Source organism: Mustela nivalis, assembly GCF_964662115.1.
Source record: "Mustela nivalis genome assembly, chromosome: 3".
Classification (NCBI taxonomy): domain Eukaryota; kingdom Metazoa; phylum Chordata; class Mammalia; order Carnivora; family Mustelidae; genus Mustela; species Mustela nivalis.
The window spans coordinates 169005287-169032451 of NC_139022.1; the positions used below are offsets into that span (position 1 = coordinate 169005287).

Here is a 27165-nt window from a genome sequence, read left to right on the forward strand (position 1 = left end):
TTTTAAAAGTTATTTTGTATTTATTGAAATTCAAGATAGACCAGCAAAGTCCCTTCAAAATAAAGATTAACAAAATAAACTAGAAAACTATTTCTGAAATAAAGATGACTAAAAAGTAGTTAGCTTGAATTTATTAGTTGTCAACTGTTGCTCTAACACGTTACCAGAAATCTAGTGACTTATACCACATAAATGCATTATCTTCTAGTTCTGTGGGCTAGAGATCTGACACAGGCTGCGCTGGGCTAAAATCTGGAGGCTCTAGGGAAGACTCTGTTCTCTTGCTTTTTCTGGTTTTCAGAGGCCGCCCCCAATCCTTGGGTCATGGCTCCTTCCTCCATCTTCAAAGCCAGAAATGTTGTCTCTTTCTGTTCTTCATTTCACATTTCCCTTTGGCCTTGGCATTCTTCCAATTCCCTAGTCCCGTTTTTAAGGACCCTTGGAATTATACTGTGCCCACCTAGAGAACCCAGAATAACCTTCCTATTTCCAGGTCAGATTAGTACCTTAATTCCACCTGCAACCTGATTCTTCTTTGCCATTTAACCCAACGTATCCACAGGTTCTGGAGATTAGGACATAGACGTGGTGGGGGTTGGGGCGGAATGATTCTAGTTACCACACCTTAAATACACATGTAAATAAATACACCACAGTTTAATGTTTTGTAATGGTTCAGCAATTGTCATTCAGTTGCCTTAACCTACAGAATTAATCTTTTTTACCCATATAAAACAGATTGGACTGGCCAGATGCAAAGGTAACCAAAAAAATGTAAAGTGATATAAAACAAATTGTACAACATTACAAAGTAGTGATTATTTGTGTATGTGTTCATATATGTATATACAAAACTATACAATGTATACACATGTGTATATGTGTGTCCACACACACACACATACACACACATGACTTTACAGTTAATCAAGTGGTTCTAGAAAAATCAATATACCATAAAGATTCCGGGGAAGGTAATGCTTCTAAAATGAGGCCACACTTATGAAGATCCAAAATCAGTCAAAGACAAGGTTCCTAACGAGAACATCAAAGTTAGAGACAAAGTCTTTCCTGTTAGTCCTTTTTCCCTTTTCTTCTCGATTTTTTCCTGTTGCACTGCCCAATTTGCAGTCCTTGTGCCCTGAAAAGCCTGCCACATGTGAAATGACCAGAGCCCATATGAACAAGGTCAAACCACCAACCCATAAATATTAGTGAGGCGGGTCTGGAGGAAATTGCTGGAAAACAAAGGAATGCCATCCACGCAGCCCTGTGTCCAGCGCACCTGCCACTCCAGAGAAGAAGGTCCTCAGCCTTTCGGGGACTGCAACGCTACCTTTGGTTTTCCCACTGGACTTTCCTTGAAAGTGTGCCTGCTGTCACTGGCGAGAGCTGGTGCCCAGTCCACACCAGACTTAAAAGACGGGAACGTGGTAGTGGCGGTCATTCTCCGTCAGCAGGGAGATCTCTGGCCACTCCCTGGGCGGCACGTCCGGGTAACAGACCTCGAAGTCTCTGCAGTTAAACTTGAACAGTCTGAACACTTTGATTTTTATTTCAAGGGAGTGTCCAAGAATAAACATATCGATCTGCAGAAGAGAGGAAAAAGGGTTTACAAACACACATCTCCAACTCCCGTGCCCCAGCAGAGGAGGGAGCGGGTTCTCCTGCAGCTTAGGGAGGAATGAGTAACGTGCTTACTTAGATCCACGCATGAACCACTGAGGGGCCACTTGCAGAAAGACACGTCTGTGACGTGGAAGGCGCGGGAAGGCAGGGGAACATCTTTGTGGACCAGCGGGAAAAAATTACAGGGAAAAGCTGTTGGGGGCAGTGGGGGGACAACTAAAAATAAAGGAATGCTCAGAAGAAAAAAGCCACTTTTTCCAACAGTTTTATATCAATTTTGATAAGAATACCAGGTAATTTTGTATGTTGCCTAAGAGAACAAAGCAAGACAAAACCTCTTTACGACGGGGATAAGAAAGTATTCTCTGGATGGAAAATTTTCTTTTCTTCTTCTTTTTTTAAAGATTGGACTCATTTAATTATCTGAATATGTGTGGATGAGCAAGGAGAGAAGCACAGGAGAGAGGGACAAGCAAGCCTCGCGCTGAGTATAGAGCCTGATGCGGGGCCGATTTCACAACCCCGAGATCATGACCTGAGCCAATATCAGGAGTCGGGCGCTTAACTGACTGAGCCACCCAGGTGCCCCTGGACTTAACATTTTTCAATAATTTTTTAAAGTTCAAGTTCATTTATTGTTTTTAGTAATCTCCACATCTGTGTGGCATGAACTCATGACCCTGAGATCAAGAGTTGCATGCTTTTCCAACTAAGCCTGCCAGGCGCCCCTAAAATTTTTCAATAATGTCTATTTATCTTCAGCAAGGAACCAAATGCTTTCCCAAACTTCATCTCATTTTCCACCAGGACTTTCTCCTGGTTCAACTCTGTTGTGGGAGAAGCTGCCACCATCTTGGAGGCAGAGTGAAAGGTTAGAAAGGCTTCCCGCCCTGGGGCTCTCTGGTCCCGGCTGAGAAGACACAGCAAACTGCATGGAGCCGTGAGGCTTATTCCTCTTCTTTCCCTTCTTCTTCTTTTTTTTTTTTTTAAGATTTTTATTTGTTCATTTGAGAGAGATTACAGGCAGGTGGGGGTGGGCGGGGGAAGCAAGCTCCCTGCTGAGCAGAGAGCCCCATGCAGGGCTCGATCCCAGGACCCTGAGACCATGACCTGAGCCAAAGGCAGAGGCTTAACCCACTGAGCCACCCAGGCGCCCTCTTTTCCTTCTTTTTAAGGGTCAATGACATCAACCCATTACCTCTTTGCAGTGGGTTTTCTCACTGCTGGAAAGAAATTCCAGACGCCTGTGCGTTCAAGGACGGCCAGTATCGTCCTGAATCAAACACGCAGGGTTCTTCTGCCCCCATTACCTGCTCCAGTCCACACGTGTCGCCCACAGGATTCAGGTGGTTCATCATGAAGCTTAAAGGGTCAGATGATGTTTCCCTGGCAAACAGGAGTCGAAAAAGACTGGGAATGACCTTGTTAGTCTTCATTTGTTCATAAACTTCAGTGACTTGATAGAGCATGATAAACTTTAAAGCTTCATACAGTTTATATTCCAGAAGAACATCAGAAAAAAGGATGTTGCACATACTTCCTCTCTTGTGGTAATCTTTAATTCCACTAAATTCAGCCCACTGAAAATACAGATGTAAAAGGGAAATTTACAGGGGAATGGTGAATTCCTACACCATGGCATCATTCTTAAAGTACTTGTAAAAATAAACCAAAGATGAATAGAGGGGAGCTTGAACTTCTCATTTTATAGCTTTTGACCCTGATTTGTTAACCACAAGTATGTGTTACTTTTACAATCACAAACCAGTTTAAATGAAACATTTTTCAAAAAAAGCACTGTCAACTTCGTAAAATGCCAAGCAAGTCAGTCTCCTGACAGCTTAAGATAGTTGAGTCACACAGAAGAGACTCCAGAAATAAACAGTACTAACTAGTACTCTTTACTGCTCACTTGCCAAGCACAGATTAAAACACTTCACAGACATGAAATCACTGAAGCCTCACCATAACTGTAGAGGGGACATATGATTTACACATCAGTTTTACAGACCAGGAAACTGTGGCACAGAAATGCTATGGTTATCTACCAAGGAGAGTTCATTTCAACAATCCAAAATCTGTGTCTATTATAAAGGCAGTAAAAAATCTAAGTTCAAATTATAGCATCTGTACTATCCCCAAATTATTAATAGGGCACATCCCAGAAGGGCATTTCTGAGTGCCCTGCCTGGACTGTGCACCCCATCTTTCAAGGGGAAACAGGTAAGTGTTAAGTGTTAAGGTTTCCCAGAGAGCCCACAAAGGCCTCCTTAACCCATCACTCCAAACCCTCATTGTCACATGCAACATGGCTCGTTCATTACTTGGAAGGTGAAAGAACAGGAAAGCCAATCTCTACTTCCTAGAAGAGATGCTACTGGCCACGTGTTCCCCTTATGTGGAATCGAGTGACATGCCTGACAGAGAAGGGTCACTACATCTGGGGGGCGAGCTTTCATTCCTGGTCTTTTCCTCCCCCGGGACACTCACCTGTGTTTTCAATAATTCCACACATTTACGTAATTTTCCAAACACATTGGAACCTGTATACTTCTCAGGACCAAAACTGTATTGCTGGATCCAATTACAACCTTGTGAAAAGAGCAGTTTTTCAGGAAGCTTGAAAAGGAAGTAGATGCAGCCATGATTAGTACCTCCACATTTATGGCCCACAATTCAGAATACGTCACGGTCTATGATCTCATCTCCCTTAGTAATCTCCATTTAAAAACATGATGACAACAATTAAATAAAAGCATATCATTCCTTCTTTTCAATTTGTGGATTATAGGATTTGGATCAGATTCTTAATTTATAATTTTACAACTGATGAAAACATACATGAAGATTGTGTCTATGGAAACAATCTTTCTGCACAAAACACTTCCTAAACTGCCTAGTTATATCCCTTTAGAAATTGCTTTTGCCCAAACAATGCTAGAACACCACGGTTCATCAGGGGGCATGTGGACTTTAGGACGAGGCGCTGGGGTCCGATCTGCGCACTGTCTGACCAGCTGAGAGACTGCTCAACTGGCATCACCCTCTTGGCCTCACCCTCCACCATAAATCAAGGACAATGCCACCCACTTTACAGGACCTTTGTTGGGATTAAATAAGATTACAAAATACATAAGACTCTGATGAGTGAAGGGATCTAATCCATTTTCCCGCCCCGCTGAGACTGGGGAGCCCAGAGGCTTGGTTATAGTCTCTGTCCTCAGCAGGTAGTAGGCCTAGCCCACCATGCACACTTGACAAGTACTTGCTAGATAAAAATGAAACTAATAAAAACAAGTGTAATTTTAAAAATGGTAAGGAAATAGACCATATATAGTGACATATATTCATATACTTTATATTTCCGTGCTCCTCCATCCTTAAATGTACGCCCTAGATTAAACACCCTACATTCAAAATAAAAATTCAGGTTGTGGGGCGCCTGGGTGGCTCAGTGGGTTAAGCCTCTGCCTTTGGCTCAGGTCATGATCTCAGGGTCCTGGGATTGAGCCCCGCATCAGGCTGTCTGCTCAGCAGGGAGCCTGCTTTCCTCCCTCTCTCTCTGCTTGCCTCTCTGCCTACTTGTGATCTCTGTCAGATAAATAAATAAATAAAAATCTTTAAAAAAAAAATTCAGGTTGTTCATTGAGAGGGTTCTGCCTTTGAAAGAAAGCTAGGAAAAAAGGAAAGAAGGAATGAACAAACGATGGATGTACTACCTTACACTCTTAAAATGAAAGAAAAACAAACAGGGCACAGACTGGGAAAAAATATTTGCAAATCACATATCTGATAAAGCACTTGTACTCAGAATATATCTAGAACTCTCGGGACACCTGGGTGGCTCAGGTCATAATCCCAGATGCTTAAGCATCTGCTTTCAGCTCAGGTCATAATCCCAGGGGTCCTGGGATCAAGCCCCATGTCGGGCTCCCTGCTCAGCCAGAAGCCTGCTTCTCCCTCTCCCACTCCCCTTGCTTCTTTTCCCTCTTTGGTTGTCTCTGTCTGTCAAATAAATAATTTAAAAAATTTTTTTTCCTAAAGAACTCTCAAAATCCAGTCGATAATAAGATAAAAGTAAAAATAATTTTAAAATAAAGTAAAAAAATAAAAAAATTTAATAAAAATGTGCAAAAGACTTCAACAGACACTTCTCCAAGAAGATAACAAGGAAAGACATTCATCCTTCCACACTAGAGGAATGCCAACTAAAAGCAGTGCTACCAGTGAACGCCTATCGGAATGGCTAAAAATAACCCCAAATCGATCCTGGTTAGAATGTGGAACAACTGGAACTCTTATACTTTACTAGTGGAAATGCAAAAAGGCAGAGCCATACTGGAAAACAGATGGCAGGTTCTTATGAACTTAGACCTACACCTACCACATGTCTCTCCCAGGCATTTGCCGAAAAGGAAAAAATCCTGTATGGAGATATTTATAACAGCTTTAGTCATAGTTGTCGAAAACTGGAAATAATCCAGATGTCCTTCAAGTGATGAATGGACAAACAAGCGGTGTCATACTCGTGTCCAGGAAAAGCACTCAACAATAAAGAGGAATGAACTACAAGTTCACGTGGCCTGGGTGGACAGCAGTGCATTCTGCTAAGTGAAAGAAGTCAGAGCCAAAAGGCTACATGTTGGATAGTTCCATGTCCTGGACATTCTGGAAAAGGCAAAAACGACAGGGACGTAAGACCTATCAATGGTGCCCCCCGAGCTAGAGGTGAGGGAAGGGCTGACTATTAAGGCATGGGCAGGGGGGAATCTCTGGTGCACTCTACAGGTTTGTCAAAACTCGAGTAAGTGTAGAGGAAAAGGGAATTTTAGTAGACCACCTTGTTTATGAGGGACAGATGCCCTTCTTGAGAAAAGATGGTGACATTAAAAAGAAACAACACTGAGCAGGACAGCCTCTCTGAGATGGACGGGGTATGTGGGGCCTTCGAAGACTCCTTCACTCTTAGGACGCACAGAGCCGCCCACATAAGACCCAGCCACCTGCACGGCAATGCTTATCGACCCGCTGTTCCCCCTTGTTTCTGGCGTGCAGATGTACCTTCACGATGTCCTTCTCTTTCATCCAGGACGGAAAGGAGAGGCCCTGGCTGAAGACCTGGAACAGCACTGACCTCAGTCCATCATAGTTGTCTCTCCTCACTCGTCGGACACATTTGATGTGATGCCGCCAAAACAGCTCCTCGTAAGCCTGTCCGCACAAAAAGAAGTTGGTTTTCAACTCCTCTGGATAAGAGAATAAACAAAATGAATTCACTGTACCGTCAGTGGGGCATGGCCCCCCAATAAAGTGGACGACAGAAATGAAAACAATTTCAAATTCTGAATGCGACCACGTGTCATTTTAAAGGGACTCCCCTGTGTATTGAGTCCATGTCCTGCTCTTTCAGTCAGTGAATTCCTGGAAGCCCAGGGCCAGGGAATATCACTTAGGGGAGATGATGACTTCAACTGGACCACAGTGAAACAAAAGTACTGGATACGTCTGAGACCACACTAAAGAGCACTTGGAACGAAACTCTCTTGCTGCTCGCAAGGCTGGTCACCACTGCTGAGAGGAGCCACCAACCCTGGTCCAATGGGCAATTCTAAAAATCCTCAAAATCTTTTACATGCGGGTAAGAAAGTCTCCCCTGCATGTGGAGATGGACCATAAGCCTGGGGGGCGGGGGGAGGGCTGAAAAGAGTGCCACCCTCAAATTGCCCAAAATTACAGCCTCATTTACGTCCTCATCCAGGTCCTCAGAGGCCCTTGCTCTGGGTGATAGCCCAAAGCCACTGTGTGGCCGCTGCCTGACTCCACCATGAGTCACAATTGCTCCTTGTGGCACATCTGGCGTTAGCGGATCTCTGGGCTTCATATGGCCGAGTGGAATGTTTGTCTCCCAATTTTTCCACCTGCATTCTGCCTCGTCCGGGACCCGCAGTCACACACACACCTTCCTCATCAGCTTGGCACGTGGCGTCTCTCCTTTCCACTCTCTTGCGCAGTAACTGAGCAGATCAACCTCAGCCTCGACGCTGAGGTTCCCTGGAACAAATCAAACGGAAAAGGGATTTGAGTTTCCCTTTCCTCACCCTTCTCAAACCCTCTCTGCACCTTAGAGGTAAGAAAAACATCTGAAAATACTTACTTTTGAATTTTCTCTGCAGATAGCCAATCCACCTGCAAGATAAAAGGAATGGCAATGTCAAATATCTACTTGAAAGGGCAACGGTCTGTTTATAAACTGGAAGCTGATCCGACCACCTACCATTTCAGCCAGTGCCCTAAATCACAGTGCATCCTCCGGCAGTAGCAAAGGGCGGCCACCAGACAAGCCGCTGCCAACATCACCGACCCCTTCGCTAGTCTCCACACGGTACCCAAAGCCTGGCTGGTGGCTAGCATCCAGGAGTGAACCTGGTCACTTCCTAGGAAAAATAAAAAATAAAAAAATCACAATTACACAAGTATGCTTCGTTTAAGGGGGAAAATGTATTGGCTAATTTTACCTGCTAAGTCTCTATCACTGATGACATGAACGGATTTTATTTTTAAATTTATTTTATAAAGATTTTACGTATTTATTTGTCAGAGAGAGAGCACAAGCAGGGGGAGCAGCAGGCAGAGGAGGAAGCAGGCTCCCCACGGAGCAAGGAGCCTCATTCAGGACTCGATCCCAGGACCCTCGCATCATGACCTGAGCCAAAGGCAGATGCTGCACCGACTGAGCCACCCAGGTGCCCCCAATCACATAAACAGTTTTTTAAATATTCAAAAATTCAATCTGAAAGTAAAAGAAACCCTGGTTCTCTGATAATCAACATTCTATGTAAGAATATCTTTGTTCCACAGAATTTGCAAGGAAGAACCGTGAAGAAGATGGCTTTCAGAATCCCTTGGACTGTTCAAAAGCTGCCTCCCCTATACCCTGGCGGTGTGACCGCAGGAAACCTAACTTCTCTCCTCTGAATTGTCTTGACTGTAATATTGGGGGAAACGCTGACCTCACTGGGGCAAGACAGAATGAAATGATTCCAGAACAAGCACAGTACGCCTGGGCCCTGCACGGCATATCTGTTGAATCCAAGAATGGTTCTAGGAATTCCGCTCAACACGGGGGGCCTCCAGCGATGCCACCACCAGGTGCTTCTGCCCACTCAGATATTCTTTAATCATTACGAGCAATTACAGATGGTATCACCATCACACACACACAATGAGTGACCCAAACGGCAGGCTGGACATTGTTTCCAGGAAGTGGACCCCTTAGAAGAGGGGTGAGGTGGGGACAGGTGCACTGTGCATGGTATGTGCTCCCATTCCTGACGTGACCAGGGGAAATGAACGGGCCAGAGAGCTCCAGCTGTGTACTCACAGGATTTTACTACGTGCAACTGTATTACGCTGGGGCACTTAAAATACTGACGTACAGGTGAGGAAGAGAACTTCTGAAGAGCGGCCCGGCCTCCCAGGGTTCATTGTGAAATCATTCCCTCTCTGGCACAAGGTTTGGTAAAATTCCAGTGATTAATAGGAAAAGCCTCAGCAATTCAGGATCTATAATTGAAGCATTTTTTAAAAAGTCAGTTCTATGAGATGTCCATCAACAGATGAACAGATAAAAAAAGAGGTGGTATATATATACAATGGAATATCATGAGCCATCAAAAGAAATGAAATCTTGCCATTTGCGATGACGTGGATGGAACTAGAGGGTATAAGTCAATCAGAAAAAGACAATTATCATATGATCTCCCTGAAATGAGGAAGTGGAGATGCAATGTCAGGGGTTTGGGGGGTCAGAAAAGAATAAATGAAACAAGATGGGATCGGGAGGAAGACAAACCATCAGAGACTCTTAATCTCACAAAACAAACTGAGGGTTGTTGGGGGAGGGAGAGGGTGGCTGGGTTATGGACATTGGGGAGGGTATGTGCTATGGTGAGTGCTGTGAAATGTGTAAACCTGGCAATTCACAGACCTGTACACCTGGGGCTATAAATACATTATATGTTTATAAAAAAATAAAAATTTTGAAAAAATGTCGGTTCTACACCCAATGTGGGACTTGTTCTCATGACCCAGAGATCAAGAATCACGTGCTCCACAGCCTAAGCCAGCCACATTCCCCAATTTTAGCATTTTTGATCATATGAATATTTGATATACATTTAAGCTCTGATAGGAAAGAATTTATCAGCAAATAAAGAAATAAAGTTACCAAAAAAGAAAAAAGAACTAAAGGTACCAGTAACTAAGAATAGATACTTAAAAATGACTTAAAAGGGCATTTTTAAAAGCAGGTACTCATCTGTTTAACAATTTATTCGCTGTTCACTATATATTTACACCTGCCTAGATATTTGGTAAAACTTTTGGGGAGTTGTTTAAAATGTAACACGATACTACCTTTACATCAATAATTTAGATGATTGTTAATTCAGAGTGATTTCCCAACTGTAAAAACTCTGACATAGGCAAATACTTTTAGTAAATCCTTAAACTCAGCAAACACCAGAATTTTGTCTAGATGATACATAATTTCTTTTAATGTATTTATGAACATATTCTAGAAAAATGGAGTATTATATATGGTTTTACAGTTTGTTTTTTCTCTTCATACAAAGTAGATGTCTTTTCATATCACTACATAGAGGTCTACATTCTTCTTTTTAGGAAACACCTAACATTTCAGTGTAAAGACAGACCATCGTATGTGTGCAGTCACTGCCTCACGGATAAATCATCCGGATTGTTTTCCATTTCTCACTCTTGCAATCATTGCCGAGACAGACAGTCTCCTCCAACGGTCCTTGTGGGCCCATGGGGGCTTTTAGGATAATTTCAAGAAGAGGAAACTCTGGACCAAGGGGAGTGTACGTTTTTAGTTTTGACAGATATTGCCAAAGCACTTTCCAAAACAAACCGTCGGTCAACAGCCCCACCAGTCGGAGCGCCCGCGCTGTCACTCTACCCCGGTCCTGGGCCCCGGTTGTGATTTCTCTCTGGAGTCTGCACTCCCGCAGGAACAAGGCACGTTTCTTCTTCTGGGAAGAGGCTGGGGACAATCTGCATGCTGGTGCTCATGGTTGCGGGGGCTGGGAGGGCCGGATGTCACCGAGGTGGGGTCGGCTGCTGCCCCCTCCATAGGGCGCACTGCTCTCATTTGTCACAGACTCTAAGCAACCCCTGGCATCCTTTGGGGCCTGCCAGGTCCCTTAGGGCTCTAGATTTGAGACCCCCACACCAGGACCCTCTCCTGAGCATGAGCCTCTCTGGCAGCTGCACGGGGTGTCCACGGGATCCCCTACAGACGACAGCACGCCTGACCCCCACGCACACGGACAGCACATGACCCTGGCCACTCTCTGGAAAGTAAACCCCACTCCGACCCAAAAAAGGCAGAGAGGATCAACTTATCAGGAAAACACAACACAAAACAAAACACGTGAGGGCTCCGTACGCCTCTCCTGTGCAAAGCTAGCACACAAGCTCACACGCCTTGGCCCCCCTCTACATAACTGGCAGTTTTTGGTCTAGTGGCTTAACCCAGGAAGGGCCAGAGAGCGCCATCGAGGGCTGGGGTGGGCGCCGGGGGAGCAGCCTGGGGGAGCTCCCCGAAGCCCCATGGGAGTGGCGGCGGCTCAGACAATCCTGAGGTGTTCACACGAGACACATGACACGATGTCATTACAAGGGCCGGGCTTCTTTAAGGAGAGGAAATGCAGTGTGTTGGTTTTGTTTTGTTTTTTTTTAAAGATTTTATTTATTCATTTGAGAGACAGAGCACAAACAGGGCGAAAGGGAGAAGCAGACTCCCTGCCAAGCAGGGGCCCGATGCAGGCTCGATCCCTGGACCTGAGATCATGACCGACGCCGAAGGCAGACGCTTGACGACGGAGCCACCCGGGCATCCCGGAAGCGCGGTGTTTCAGTGGGAAAAGGTATGGCTTCGCCGGTCATTAGAATAGTGACAGTCTGAGTTTTGCTAGGAGCCTGAGCCGTGCTAGGAATCCACCCCCTCCTGCTCCTGCAGGCCTCCCTCCGCTCCGGCCCCAGCCCAGCCCTGCTCATGCCCTGGTGACTTCATGTCCCTGAGCATCAGTTTCTCAGCCTGGGGATGGCCACAGGGCCCAACACCGCGGGAGTGCAGCCCGCACGGGAACAGAGCCCTTGTGAGTGGGGTGGAAAGGTTAGGGAAGCACTGAGCATGCCGTCTGGCAAACCCTGAGGCCCAAGTCCCTGTCCCTTATCATTTGTTTTGCTATCAGTCCAACCACCCTTCTTCTGAGGAAGCCGCGTGGGAGAGAAAGACTGAATACGAAAGCTGTAAGGCTGGGATTCAAAGCCTGGGCAGTGTGGCGCCCGAGTGGCCCGGGCCCTTGGCTCTCCGGCCCATGCATTACGCCCCTGAGTCAGTCTTCAAATTAGCTTTGCTACAGCAAGTGGAATTGAGACTCTTTAAAAAGAGACTTGAAAATCCATCTCCCGCCCCCGCGTGTATCAGTAACCGGATTACAACTCAAAAGCCGCAGCCACAGACGGAGACACCACACACCAGGGCTCCGCGGAACGCTACCATCATCACGACTTGGGGGATCTCACGGTCAAATCTCCTTTCCCCAAACACAGCAGAGAGGGGATAAAATTTCCCATGTCGGGGCCTTCACTGCCCCCCGACCCCGTCCTCCAGCCTGGCAGGGACCTGCCCGGCCTCCCCTGCCCTGTCCACGAAGACCGGGGCTGGGGCGACGCTGACCCGGACAAGCACCGGGAAAAGAGAGCTGGTCCCACCGCCAGGGATTCTGTCATTCAACCGAATACAAAGAGGGACAAGGACAAGAAATGCGGGGGGCGGGGTGTGGGGGCCACAGGTTTGGCAATGAAGCATCTCCAGAAAGTGGGGGCCGCAAGGACGGGACGGGGGCAGGACAGAGCCCTGCTGGAATTAGGGATTTGGTCGTCGCCCATCTTTGTCAAGAGAGAAAAAAAAGAAATTTCGTTTCAGTATTTTTGGAATGGCCCACCTGGGTGGTGGTCCTGTTGGAAAGCGGATTAACTAGGCCTCACAGCACAAAGACCGGCGAGAGAGCCCAGGCCACACAGTGGGGAAAGGTCGCTCCGGAGTAGGTCGGACCTTGGAGGAATGACAGCAGTGGAGCCTCGCGAAGTCAACAGCGCGGCTCTCAGAAAGTCAGATCTCACCTGCCGCCTCTCAAACTAGATATGGCGACGACACCACCACTAGAAGTGAAAAAAAAAAAGGCTTTTTTTGTGTGTGGTAAAAGTCTACTTAGAGTTTTTTCCATTCTCTAAAATGTACCAAAGCTGAAATAATTCAAACATTCAAACAGGAAACAAAAAAAAAAAACTGAAAACAAAACCAAAAGACACTGCGACTCCGGAAACAGAGTGAATGTGCAGCCGGCAGTCCCACCTGGGAGCCCTGGGCTCCTTCTCATGGAAACTTCTCAGTGTCTCCTTCGCCCCCAACACTTCCAGGGGTGCCCCGGGCTGGAACAGCCCATCCCTTCCGGCCTCTACTTCTCTCCCAATCTGACTCACTGCACAGCAGCCTGTGACCCCTTCTCCCTACACACGTCTGTCTACACTGCCAGCTGCATCTGGGTGATGACTTTCTCCTGAAGCACATCAGGGACTCCCCTGTGGACCATGGAGGGGGGACATTAAGCCTGGGCCAAAAGACGTAAAAGATAAGTTAATGTAGATATCTAAGCAGAGGCGGTGAAGAAATATATGCAGTAAAATCATCTTGTTAAGGAAACATAAGATAAAAGATGACAAACTGAATTTAATGACGGCAACAGCTCTTGCCTCTGCATCTGTCCTGTGTTGTGGTTAATCAGCGGGATCTGGGAGAGAGAGTGCCCGAGAGAGACTGGCGGATCAGGAAGCCGAGGGACCCGTGGGAAAGGTCCCAGGACAGCCACACACTCTCTGTGGCCAGAGGGGTGAAGGGCTAGGGGCAGCTGTGACCAAGCGAGGGACACAGACATGTCAGAGGTGCTGGTAAACTTCTCACACTCTTCTGAGCTGAGTCCTGGAACACTGCCCCCTTCGATAAAGTGGATGTGGCTTTCGGGCTGTTCTCAGCAAGGGCGGGAAGTGAGGCAGAGAAGTGCAATCAGAAGCCAAACAGTGCAGCAGACACAGGAGGGTCTGGGAAGGCCTTCTGTCCCCCCCCCCAACCACGCCCTCCATGGTTGTACTTCTCGCCCCCAACCCCGGGCTGGGCCCTGGGCAGGCAGGAAGTGAAGTGGAAAGATGTCTGCTCTGTCCTCAAGGAGCTCGTGGACGGACGGCGCGATGCTCTCCTGCAGGGAAGCCTACTGGTCGGCTTGTCCAGGCCCACGGGGCCGGGTCGGCCCTGGTCGGGCTCAGCATACCCTGGTGTGAGGCAGGAGGTCTCTCTGCAGGGACGCAGAATGACACAAGACCCGGGGCGCCTGGGTGGCTCAGTTGGTGAAGCGTCCGCCTTCCGCTCAGGCCATGATCCCAGGGTCCTGGGATCGAGTCCCACGGCAGGCTCCCTGCTCAGTGGAGAATCTGCTTCTCCCTCTCCCTCCCCCTCTCTCTACCCCCCTCCTTTATCCTTTCTCTCTCAAATAAATGAATAAAATCTTAAAACAACAACAACAACAACAACAACAACCCGAGGCCCTCTGAACTGGACGCCGGTGGGGCAGGCAGACCTCCATCCCCAGGGGGTCGCGGCTCCCAGAGCTTCGTTCTGAGAAACTCAGAGGCTGGAGAATCAAGCAGACCAGCGCACGTTAGTCTGAACAAGCGAACTAAAGAGTATGCGAGCAGCGCGACAAACATGCAGAGCGACTCGGAGAGGCCGTCGGGGCTCTAAGCGACGCGGCGCGTGGCGGAGACTAGAGAGGAGCGTCAGCACGGCGGTGTGAAGGCCGGGGTTTCAACGGTCTTGGTTCTCGAACATTCACGGGTTAACTGTTTGTTTTTATATCAGTTATGGAGGAAATATTCAGGAAAGAAAAGAAATCCTCTTAGCAAATCTTGGAAATATGGGGTCCAAAGGCTTTGTGTGCTTTTGCGTCTCAGGCATTAATTCTGCTCCATCAAGAAAGGCCAGACTTCCACTTCGTAAAGTACCACAACCAAAAAGTGCAAGACCGGTAGCCCTGAGGCAGAGAGCCACCAAGCGGAAGGTTTTTACCCCGAAAGCCATGACCAGTAAGACAGTCAGCTGTCATCCTGTCCGGCAAGCCGCTCAGGCTTCCAGAAGCATCTGCGCAGGACTGGGCACGCTGTGCCCCAGGCTCCTGCTCAACCTCGTGTCAGGAAGGCCAGCAGCAAACGGCTCCTTGCCAAACACTGACAGGATTATGCGTGTGCGTGTGTAATAATGGCAGAGGTCGGAGTTTTTTTCATTTACTGGGCACAAGTTTAGGGGTGTTAACTACAGCCCATGACTTAAAAAATAAGTGTGATTTTCTAATCATGGGTTGGGGATTTTGAAAACCCCAAACGCTAAAAGCACAAGAGCTACGGGTGGGCTAGGCCTCCAGGTCCTAGCAAGCTGGAACGCCTTCTCGGGGCAATCTCAGCGCTCCAGGATCACCTTGCCAGCCCGGCGGCAAGTGAGACCAGTGACTCGGCGGGACAAGCCCAGGACTCTGTCTTTACTTTGCCATAGTCTATCTGCAGGACCTCAGCCAAATCACTTAGCTTCGGGGATCCCAAAACATTTCCCCAGTGGAGAAGACCATCCGTGGATAACAGAGGGTTAGAAACGAAATTCACCCACGCCACGAATGGGTGCTTGCAAGGCGAGGGCCCGGGGCAAGTGGAAATTCCCCGGCTGAGCCCCCACTGCCACCTCCCCTCCACCTCCGGGGGTGGGGACTCACTCCCACGTGTGGGAGACCATTTCTTTTTCGGGACTATTACTCTCTTTACTGATCCAAGTCTATTATTAGTCTATGAACACAGAGTAAGCTCCTCCTGTGGGCTGAGCCATGGGCCAAGGGCTGAAGCCATCACTGCGAGCCCTTGTCCTGTGTCTGGGGCACGACCGAGGCAACGCTCCACAGAAACAGAGCTCCAGCAGCAGATGTGACCTCCGCCAGCCAGAGGCAGAGTGGAGACCCAGGACGGACAAGCGTCCACAAGGCAATGGAAGCAAGGGAAGCGGGCCAGGCTCAGAGCGGCGGGGCCTGCAGATCCTGTTCGAGATGCTGACGCTACCTGAAGATCAGGGGACGGTCCTGAGCAAGAGGCCGGTGTGGCGGGATCTGTAAGCACGGCCTGAGAGGGTATTGCTTAGAGTCCTGAGGAACCTGTGGGATCGCCCTTCTACATGACACCTTTCAAGTCTTTCACGGAGTCACAGGATGCTCTAGGTGAGGTGGCTAGGGTTCCACTCGCTCCCCAAGGTCCAATGTCCACCAGCCCCTGAGCGGAGAGGGTCCCTCCGCCCCACCCCGGCGCTCCCTCTGCGCTCCGTCCAAGCTGCAGGTGGTGAGGCGTCTCCGTGACCGTGTCCCCTGCCGGCCAGAAAACACCTCTGAGGGGAAAGGTGAATCTTGAGTCACCACGGACCTGGGCATGTGACGGGCTGTGGCTTGTACCCTTCACCTCCGGGGCGGAGAACCTGAAGCCCAGAGAACAGCAAGTAGAAGTCTGAACTTGAACCAACATGCTCTGACTCAAGGTCAGTGCCCTCAGAGTTAGCCTCAGAGCCACCTTCCCGGAGCCATTCTCTTCCAAGAGTTCAGAGCAATCACAAGCACGACCGTAAAAGGCGGCCATCGACTCCACCATGCCGCTTCTGCTCTCGGTAAACATTCCCATCGCCTCGACCAGTCCTCATGTGACAGTCGGGGGAGGGGGTCCCCTTCCAGCAAGCTTTCTGTAGAGGCTCAGAGAGTAAGTACGTTAGGCTTCCCAGCCATCTGCTTTCTGTCACAAGTTCTCCAATTGTCCCTGACAAAGAGCAGCCATGAGACCGTACGCAGGGGGCTGTGTTCCAAGAACGTATTTACGGACACCGATGTCTGAATGTCATGTAAGTTTCCCATGTGAGGAAATGGTATTCTTTTGATCTTTTTCTTTCCCCAACCATTAAAAAAAAAAAAAAAATGTCAAAACCATTCTTTGATGACCAGCCATCCAAAAACTGAGTGGCGCCAGATTCAGCCATAGACTGTGCTTTTTGTCAAACCCTGTTCTAGATGATTTGCCCAAAGGATGCATCCAGCCCGAGACCGTGGTAGTTAGGATTGCAGAGCAGTGAGAGAAACGGCCATCAGCTCGCGATTGGCCTGCCATCGACTTAAAGCCCTTCCGACCAGTTGCTGGAGGACGCCTCCTCAAGCGCCGAAGGGAGAGACGAGGCTCGGTGCTTTCATCCCGCGTCCCCAGACGTCCAGCTGGGAGGAGTCCCCTGGACACCCAGCTCCGGCCTCAGCCCCAGCCCTCCTCGACTCCTTCCCGGGGAAAGCAGCGGGTCAGCTTGGCCCGCCCTCGCTTGCCAGCAGAGAGGGACCCTGGGGCCTGACCTTTTGGGGGTGGGCTCAGCTCAGGCATTGCTCAGCAAGCCCATCTGGCCACACAGCGAGGACGTGTGGGCTTTGTCTCTGAGCTGACATGTAAAAGCCCTCTGATGCTGGGCACCTGGGGAGCGCAGTTGGACGCTCGACTCTTACTTTCAGCTCAGGGGGTGACTCGGAGTTGTGAGGAGGAGCCCCTCTGCCCCTCTGGCTTGGACTCTCTCTTGCAAATAAATAGATCTTCTTAAAATTCAAAGAATAGAAATAAAATTCTCTTGACTCCCGTGGCTTCCTTTCAGGTCATCCAGAACCTGGAAGGGAAGCGAGGCGGCCGTCATGCCGGCTCCATGCCCGAGACCCAGGAGCTGACGCGCAGCCCCGCTAAACGTCACGTTCCGGGATCTGCTTCGCTGCCCGCCAGGACTTGGGTGGCGCGCTCTCAACTCTTAGACCTCTAAAGATTAAGCCTGTCTTCCACCTCCCAGTGCAAATCATTTATGAAATGGGACCGAGAGAACTAAAGGTACACTCAGACGATCCAGTCCTCATTTCTGCCCTGCGATGGTTTTTCCATCAGTCAGACCCGCTTGGGCTGTTACCACTGGTTACTCATCCCTCTAACTAGCTTCCCTTCCCCCAACCATTGTCCACTCTGTAACCAGTGGTGTCTTTTTCTTTGTTTGGGACTTGTGGCTTTTTTACATTCAATGGACGTGTCATCTCCTATTGAAAAATCTTTCTGGTTTTTTTCTTATTATTCTTTTTTTTTTTTTTAAGATTTGTATTTATTTATTTGATAGAAAGAGAGAGGAAGCACAAACAGAGGGAGCAGCAGGCAGATGGAGAGGGAGAAGCAGGCTCTCTAATGAGTAAGGAGCCCGATGTGGGGCTTGAACCCAGGACCCTGGGATCATGACCAACCAACTGAGCCACCCAGGTGCTTCTGGTTTTCTTACTTGTCAGAACAACTTGACTCCTAGCAGCCGGTGAAGTGAGCGGGAAAGGCTTCTAAACAAGGTGTGAGAGGTAATGGCGCCTCACTTCCTAGCCCCAACCTAGCCAGAAGCCACGGAGAGCCGGTTCTTCTGGAACCAGGAATCAGCCGCATCCCATAACCCACAACATCTAGGAACCCACTGAGAAGTGGAGATGGGCCTGCCCATGAGGGCGGCACAAAGCGGGGCCTCCCTGGGCTCCGGGTGTCTTCCTCCCCTCCCCGCTCACCCACCCCTACCCCTCTACGTGGTCCTTTAGCTCTGCTCTCCGGGAAAAGAAACCAGAGGCTTCCAGCACTATAGACACGACACGCAGGGTCTCTGGACCAGCAACATCACTACCCAGCGGGTGCTCAGGAACACAGGTCCGCGGACCCCGCGGAAGCAGCGTCTGTGCTGGGCAAGGTCCCCAGCCACCGGGTCACACGCCACGCCTGCGGGCCACTGCGATGCAGCCCACCTCCCCGCCGCGGCGCCTGCGTTTCCTGATTGACTACCTGGGTCCCCAAGGCACGCCAGCGCACCACCAACGCCGGGACGGGCCGCCGGGAGTCCTGACCGTTTCGTTATCTCAAATAACCTATTATCGCAGGCCAAGTGATTTCCGAAATTCCTCGCAGGAGGAAGCAGGCCTGCTGTAGTGTCAGTGGCCGTGGGATCCCCGGGGAGCGCCGCCTGCGGTACGCGCCTCCTCCCCTCGGGCAGCAGGAGGGCGAGGTGCCCAGCCACAGGGCTGCGCCTGCCTGAGAAGGGACTTGGCTGAAATTCTCATTCAAGGCATCCAGCTGCTCCTCTGGCCTCCAGCAAGGGTGACGACAAATCCTGGCCTGCTGGGACTCCCCAGTGTCAGCATTAGAAGTTCCACGTCCCGGGACAATCTCGTGCCAGACAGGCCCACGCGGTCGCCCCACGCGGCCTGACCCCGGCTCTTCCCTGTTCGCTCCCCGCTGCCTCTTGCTCAAGAGGCCTGGCTGTCGGCTGCTCCCTCAGCGCCGCCACGGCCTTCCCGCCTGCCTCCCTCGCCCGGGCTCCCTCTCCTGCCTGCAACACCCTCCATCTCCTTGGGCTCCAGCTGTCCGTGTCGCCATCACTTCCTGGGGCAAAGCCTCTGGCCCGTTCCCACCCCCTCCAGCCCCCCAGGCTTGCTCAAGTCCCCGTTACGCGCTCGGCACACAGTGTCCCTTCCCTTCGCGGCACTTAGCACAGTTTACACAACCGTGTTTGTTTGATCAGGGCCTGTGTCCCCACGTAGGTCAACGTCTTGAGGACTGGGATGGGGTCTGCTTTCGCTGCACTTTCTTGGTGCCTAGGCACGGGGCAGACGGTTAATAAATATTTGTCGAACCAGTAAAATGAATCAACGCAATCAGGATCCAGGCTGCGTATCTCCGTGAGAGACACGGCAGTTCCCTCAGTGTCCGTTCTCTCTCCTCCCACAGAAAGAGTCCTGACTTCCAGCTGGGTGCGTGGCTGCTGGCAAAGGCTCCATCTCATCCTCCCTGGGTGCCGGCGGAGCTGCACCGGGGAATTCTGACTCGGCAGCATCAAGTGCACTTTTCAGGGGGCTCTGTTGAGAGGGATGCGGTCCCTGTCCTTCCTCCTCCCGCCTAGCCAGAACGTGCGTGTGGGAACTGGTGTGCGGCTGCCATCTTGGGCCACGAAGCAGCTGGCCACGGAAGCCACGCAGGGATATCAAGGGGAGGCGCTGGGCCCCTCACACCGTGCGGCCCACGCCAGCGCTGGAGAGCCCCCGTGGAGCTGGAACATGAGAGAAATAAACTTGATTCGCTTTTTTGGGGTTGTTCTGTTATTCGGCCACACCGAGTCCTCACTAAGAGCCCGTGCCTCGGTGGTCCCTTCTGACTGGGAACACCACGCCTACGCCAGAAACAGGGAGCCGCCCGCGTTCTCTCTTCCCCTCACGACACTCAGGGACGTACAAAGCAGGAAACGAGAATGCGAAGCGGTCACCCAGCGGGACGGCTTCCAGGTAGAGCAATGAGCCAGCCTCAGGGGCTCCGGAACCCACAGTCTGGTCCTAGAGAGCTGAGCGCCTCTGGACCGCAGCTTCCCTCCCCGCGGACAGATGCGCGGGGCCGTCCACCGCCAGTCCCCTGCCTCCACCAAAGGCCTCGTATGGCGACTGGTTTCTGAGTTCTCCTGCAGGCGTCGTCACACTGGGGCACAAGACCCAGGAGCTTCAGCAGTTGTGAAACAACTGAGCTTCGACGACGCTTAAAACGTTACCCACAACTTGCACCACAGGAAAGATGCCCTGAACACGTGCAGCGGTGACGTGCGAGGTGACAAGTGCCCGCAGCGACCCCCACCCTGAGAAGCCCACGCAGGGTTCTACAGATCGCCCGCAGCAGGGCCACATGGATGCGACCAGTTTCTCAAAAGAGCAAGAATTTTTTTTTTTAAAGGGGCAGTGGAGGAGGAGCCTGGCAGGGAGGGAGAGAACTGGGCTTCAGAGGCTACGGGCTCCGTCCCCAGTTTGAGTGAATCAACCGATGAGGCACCGCTGGGCGAGTACAGCGGAATAGTAAAGCGTGAAGAACAAGACGGCACAGGTCAGCAGCCTTGGCTGCACAAGTCGTGACAGTCGGCTGCGCTGAGCACGTCTGCGGAGTTCAGGAAATAGTTAAAAACCAAACTAGAGGGAGACACGGTGGATAACGTCGATCTCATACACTCTCTCTCGGTTCGAGGAGTTTCTCTCTCTACTTCAGACTGCAGGGGAAGGATCGACATGCCCTTACACCGATTCCTGTGCAGAGCTGCGGGACCCAGAAGTATTATATTAATAATGTCACTGGCGGGCGCCTGGGTGGCTCAGTGGGTTAAATGTCCATCTTCGACTCAGGTCGTGGTCTCGAGGTCCTGGGTTCGAGTCCCACATCAGGCTCTCCACGCGGCGGGGAGCCTGCTTCCCATCTCTCTCTACCTACTTGTGATCTCTCTTCTCTCTCTCTCTGCCAAATAAATAAATAAAAATCTTTTTTAAAAAATCTTTAAAAAAAAAAATAATGCCACTGGCTAAGATTGCTTTTCAAGGTAAGTGGCCGACCTGATCCTTGGCTACAAATGAACTCCAAGTTCATTTTTAAAATGCCAAGTGAAATGTTGAAGAGCTGATCTGTCTGCCGGCATCAGGACCGAGCAGCCCTGTACATCTAGATGGCCACTGATTACACGCAGCCCACACCACACAGGCTGGCCACCTCTTTCACTTCCCTTTCCTGTCAGCTGTCCTGCTTCCTCCGTGTCACTGGGACAATCATTTTGACTTGTCCCAGTGACTTGACTGGGAAGACACAGAGCACTCACTTATCCTGTCACTCGAGAGACCTCACAGGAAAGGTGAGGTCCTCCTGGCACAGGTCCACAAACATAGCTACAATGTACCAGGCATTACTCTAAGACCTAGGGGACAATTCTCTCTTAACCAGGCAAGAAGGAATTTAGTTCACTTCTCCTAAATTTGGGGGATGAAAGTCTCCGGGAACTCTCAGCCCTGGCCAAGAGAGAGACACAGGTGTTCAAAGACCTCTGCCTGATGAGCTCTGCCCACCGGCTCCCCCACCCACCTCTGCGGCATTTGTACCCACTGCGGCTGTCCAAAGCCTGGACAGGGCAGGGAGCTAATGTCTGCTGTACCAGGAACAAGGCAGGGCAGTGTGTTCCTTTCAACAGTTAACCTTTGATATGGAATCAGATCCCACTTCTGTCTGAATTGGGGGGAAGGAGGTGTCTGGAGGAACCAACTTGCAATTACAGTACTTTTCCCTCTGCTAGAAGACTAACCCTAACATTCATTAAAGCCAACTACAGGGCAAGCAGAGAAAGTGCTAATACAATATTTTAAATTACTATAGATCTACAATCCAACAATCCCACATAGACTCAAGCCGTCGATACCTGGTTAAATCAACAACAAAAGGCTCACTATCAAATTCTTAATTCAGAGGTTCATGGAGCATGGCATTTTTCATGCGATGGTTTCTAGGATTTTTAAAAATTTATCTGACATAGAGAAAGAGAGAGACAGAGAGAGAGAGCATAAGCAGGGGGAGCAGCAGACAGAGAGGGAGAAGCCCACTCTCCATTGAGCCGGGAGCCCAATGTGGGGCTCGAACCCAGGACCTCTGGATCATGACTTACGCTGAAGGCAGACACTTAGCTGACCAAGCCACCCAGGCACCCTGGTTTCTGAGATTTTTGTTTATTACTTGAAAATCCCAGCAACAGTATTGCAACAGTCCTTAGTCTCCTAGAAATGAACGTAAGCATTTTATCACCCTCTTATTTTAAAAACGATGCCATCTGTCTCTTCTGGCTCCAGAGAAACAAGAAAGTAGTAAAATGGGGTATGACCAGAACAAAAAGTGACTGGCAATATGGACACATAAACAAAACCTTTTCTCTGTTGATTTATTATGAAATAACATTGATCTGTTCTTCCATTAAGTTAATTACAAGTCAAATGTGTAAGCAACCTCGATTCTGAGAGCAGACTGCTTTAAGTTTACTGCTCGTTTACAAGCAATGTCAAGCGAACAGGAGAAAAAGGTCAAATCCAGGGGCCTGATAACTCACGCACTCCTCTCAAGATGATGCAGCGGCTTTCATAGCTACAAAGAAGCAACCACAATGCTGGAAGTTTTAGCTCGATCATGAAGACTTTTTCATAATCTCACTTCTGCTGTCCCCCAGACCTGTGAGTTACACGGAGCAACACGGTATTAAAGAGAGAACCCAACTTGAACTGGGAAGAGCTGACATGTAGGGAGGGAACTGGGAGACGACAGTGCTTGCAGGTAGAATCCTGATCCAAGTTTCAGGAGACAGAAGAGGTGGACAGTGAAGAATCGGTTTTAGGTGGAGCCAGGCTGCCTGGGTTGGGTTCAAATTCTGGCCGCTACTCACTAGCTGGGAACTTGGAGCAAATTCTGACAGAGTGGCGGTTGTGGAGAGTCCCTGAGACTAGGCACGGGCTGTGTCCCCGTCCAACGCCCACTGTTTCCCATGGCAAGGACAACGGTGGTACTATAGGCAGAGGAGACAGCGCCCACCCGCACCGGGAAGCCAGGTGAAAGGTCATTTTCAAGTTCGTAAGTGTGCCGGTCAAGGATTTCTACTTAGCTCAGCACCTGCTACTAAACGTACATCATGTCACTGTGCTTGGCGTCGAATCCGTCGCACAGAAACATAAAAGTTTCAAAGTGGGGCAAAGAGGCGGGCAAGAAATACCAACTATGGACCGTTTGGTTTTTAACATTCTGTTGTGTGTGTGTTTAACTGCAGCATTGGGGGTTTGTTTGTTTTTGTTCCTAAGCCTTCAAACTTTTTCTTTCTTAAGATTTTATTTATGACAGAGATAGTGAGAGAGGGAACACAAGCAGGGGGGGAGATGGAGAGGGAGAAGCAGGCTCCCTGCTGAGCGGGGAGCCCGACGTGGGGCTCAGTCCCAGGACGCTGGGATCATGACCTGAGCCGAAGCAGACGCTTACCAATGGAGCCCCCCAGATGCCCCCAAATAGATTACTTTTTCTTAAATTTTTAAAAAATTAACATGTAATGTATTATTAGCCTCAAACTGTCTTTTAAAGATGGAAAATATTTCTCTTTAAGGTTACAAATAGAACACAAAGAACCTCAGCTACTCTCTCCTCTTCTCCTTGGCACCCACTGACCCCTGCCAGCAAACTCCGCCCTGCCCCCGGCCCACCACCCACTGTTCAGGTTCTGGAGGGCAGCGTCTTTGAAGGCGTTGATTCTAGAATAAGATCAAAACTGGTAGCACCCCTTTGCAGTCCACGCTGAGGAGGGAACGTATGAGCCCCACAATCCTCATCACTCTTCTTGCCATGGACCCGCTGGCTGCCTGGTCCTTAGCTGTTGGATCTGCCCACTCTCCCTTTAAACACAGAAGTGCTCACCAGGCGAACTCACCTGTCTCCCCAGTGTGCTACCTAGATTGCCCATGGGAACGGGGCAAAGAATGCATTCAGTGGATCATCTGCTTTGTACATAAAGCCATCCTGGAACGACTTTGGAATAGTGTATTCCATGATACGAAGAAACACATTTTTAACCAGTAGAGAAGTTTACATGGGAAATCTTGTACAAGTTGTATGTGACTTGGTAGCAATAAAATAGGGATAAAAGTAACGGTAACCTCATGGTGTAAGGACACGATGATGATGATAGTGGCAAGTGCTTACTGTGGGCCAGTCACAGTTCTAAGCCCTGTGAATAAAGACAACACAGAATAAACACAACAACAGAACTGAAAAATATTGGCCATGTCCATGATTTTTAAACTTTCTGTTTAGCATTAGACTCTTTCCCCCAGGCAAAATTTTACTCAGAATAGCATATAAAACAAGAAAGGGTGTTGGGGGGACAAAAGGCAGAAGCAGAGCTGTTCTATGTGTAGCTGGAAGCAGGGGACCTGGCTGCTGGGTCCCCTGTCCCACCTGGGGCACTCCTGGCACCCCAGACTAGCCCCTAGGGACCACCCTGGGGTCCCGCAGCTCCTGAGGACATGGCTGCAAACTTGCAGCCTTTTTGGTGAAGAACCAGGGCAGAGTGTGAACGAATCCTAACAGTTAATGACCCGGAGGCTGGCCAGAGGCAAGATGAGACAGGAAAAATGTGGGGAGCACATACCCTCCTCAAGCGCCCCACGGCCAAAGGTATGCGGAGGACTCGGAGTTTCTCCTCCAGTGGGTGGGTCTCCCCCGGCTTCCTCTTCCCCCCACCGGGTCTTGGGGCCTCAGGGCATTGCAGCAAATCATCTAGGGTGCCACTTCCCTAATATTCCAATTCTGACAGTGTCTTTCCCCTCATATTGTGCACAGATGCTTAGTTCAAGATTCTCAATGTCCCACCACTTAAAAAGAGTAAAAATGGATACCAGAAAATTCTTTTCATCCCTGCCTGCGCTGTAGGGATGCTGTCCAGCTACTGTCCATTTGGTTTGTTACTGACAAGTGTGACTCGTTAGCTGTTGCCATTATCTCAGAACTGAACCTGGGTCTTCCTCTTGCCAAAAGAGGGGTAGCTGAAAATAACCTGCTCCTATCCTGCCTTGGGGAACTGGCCTTAAAATTCCCCCCGCCCCCAAACACCACCTGTGAAGAAGGGAAACTATGCTCCTAAGTCCTCAGAGGATATGGGTTCTGTTTTGGAGGGAAAAGAAAAAAAAAGTTTTCCATAACCTGATCCTTGAATCACATTTTTCCACTGCTGCACACCAACGGCAGTTCCCACAGGCCGGAGAGGAAAGAATTCTCTGGCTCCCAGTGCTGGCACACCTTGGACTCGATGCATTGGAAGGAAAAATTCCTGGCCATTAGGTTAAACCTAGGCAACTTTCTGCCTCCCAAACCAGCTTTCTCCTGCTGAGCCCTACCTCCATTTCCAGCTTTTAGCTTTCTCTCCCAAAATAAGGCAAGGGGTGGGGGGAATCACATCACAAAAAGTTCAAATGACTACATACACCCTCAGGAAATATTTGGCGAATCCTGTAAGAATTCAGGGTACAGAAAGGTTGAATAATGAGTTTCTTTTCCAAACTTTTGAGATTAGGAGGTAAGTCAATCACAGGATTCTAGACTGGGAGGGGCCTTCTGGCCTTAGGGATCTGCTACCCCCATGCCTTCATCCACGAGGATGAGGATATGAAAGTCCAGTATGGCTGCGGCTTCTAGCAAGTGGAGAACTCCTGTCCCGACTCCCAGACGGCACTGTTTCCACCACACCCAACAGCTCAGGTGTGAATCAAAAGTTCCTCCTGAGACCAAGAACCCCAACTAATAAGCAGTCGTGGCACCTGCCAGCTTCGCATAAACGCTGCAATACCTCGGGCCCCAACTTTGTTTGTGAGCAGGCATGCCCCCCAAATTCACCAGCAGCACCGGGAATGTGCTCAAAATGAGAAGCTGCTGGGTCCTCCCCCCGCCCCCGCCACCCCCCCACCCCCCTACCCCCCGGCGCTAGGGCTGAAGAAGGGAAGGAAAACAGCCTCCCCTGCACCGCAGCCGCGGACGCCTGGGAGCCGAGCCGCCCAGACGCGGGGTGGGTGGGCGCAGCGCCCCCGCCCCAGCGCCCAGCCTCGAGCTCGAGACCTGTGCCATTGCTGCTCCGGTGTGTGGGGACACGGTTGTTCAAAAGCCAGTTTTCTCTGTTGTTCAGCAAGTCTTGACGGCTGCGCAGGTGTGGCCCACATCCTCCACCAGCAAAGCGCGAAACCCGTCAACTCCCCCCGCCCCCCTGCAACTCCCCCGACAACAAGCAAGTTCTCAGACGGGACGCGGAGAAAGGGACACGGCCGCTCCCCGGCGGCAGGGCCCGACCCCCAGCGGCTGCCTGCGCCCGGCACCGCATTCCTGCCCGCAAGAAGGGCTCCCTCCGCCCAGGAACCTGCCCTCCCCGCCACCGCAGGTCGCTCCCAGCCACGACCCAAACAGCTCTGCCTCCCGAGGCCAGTTCCTATACATGCAGATGCGACGCGACAGTCGTCCCCGGCTGCAGCCCAAACCTTGCCGGAGGGGTTTGGGGGGTGCAGCCCGTTCCCCACCGTCTCGCCCTGGGGCGCCCCCGGACCTCCCAACCCTCAGCGCGCGGGCGTCGCACCCCGAAGCCGCGGACTGCGCCGACCGCCCGGGAGGAGAGCGCGCCCCGGGCCGCCCGCCGACCCCCGCCCGCCCCGCCCCGGCCCGCCGTTCCCCGGCCCGGGCTCACCTGCGGCGGGGGCACGGAGCCCCTCCCGCGCCCGCGCCCGCGCCCCCGGGGCGCTTCTCCGCGTCGCCATGCCGGCCGCGCGCTGCGGACGGGCGCGGAGCCTCCCCCGTCGGTCAGTCGGACGCCGCGGCCGCCCGCCGGCGCCGGGGATCGCTTCCCCGCCACTGGCAGGCTCTCTAGGTGCGGGGTGGGGACCGCGGGCCGCGCTCCCGCCCCGGGAGCCCGGCGGCCGACGGACGCGCTGGGCC

General features: G+C 50.6%; 1 protein-coding gene across 1 annotated transcript; it reads right to left on the bottom strand.

The window, feature by feature from the left end:
• On the bottom strand, positions 1-27165 carry OTULINL (OTU deubiquitinase with linear linkage specificity like). Its single transcript, XM_082725155.1, has 8 exons — positions 26918-27165; positions 7904-8063; positions 7784-7815; positions 7589-7680; positions 6691-6840; positions 4120-4248; positions 2940-3209; positions 1-1589 (listed from the first exon to the last, which is right to left on the bottom strand). The coding sequence occupies exons 1-8, from the start codon at positions 26985-26987 to the stop codon at positions 1416-1418; spliced, it is 1077 nt and encodes a 358-aa protein (XP_082581281.1). The 5' UTR covers positions 26988-27165; the 3' UTR covers positions 1-1415.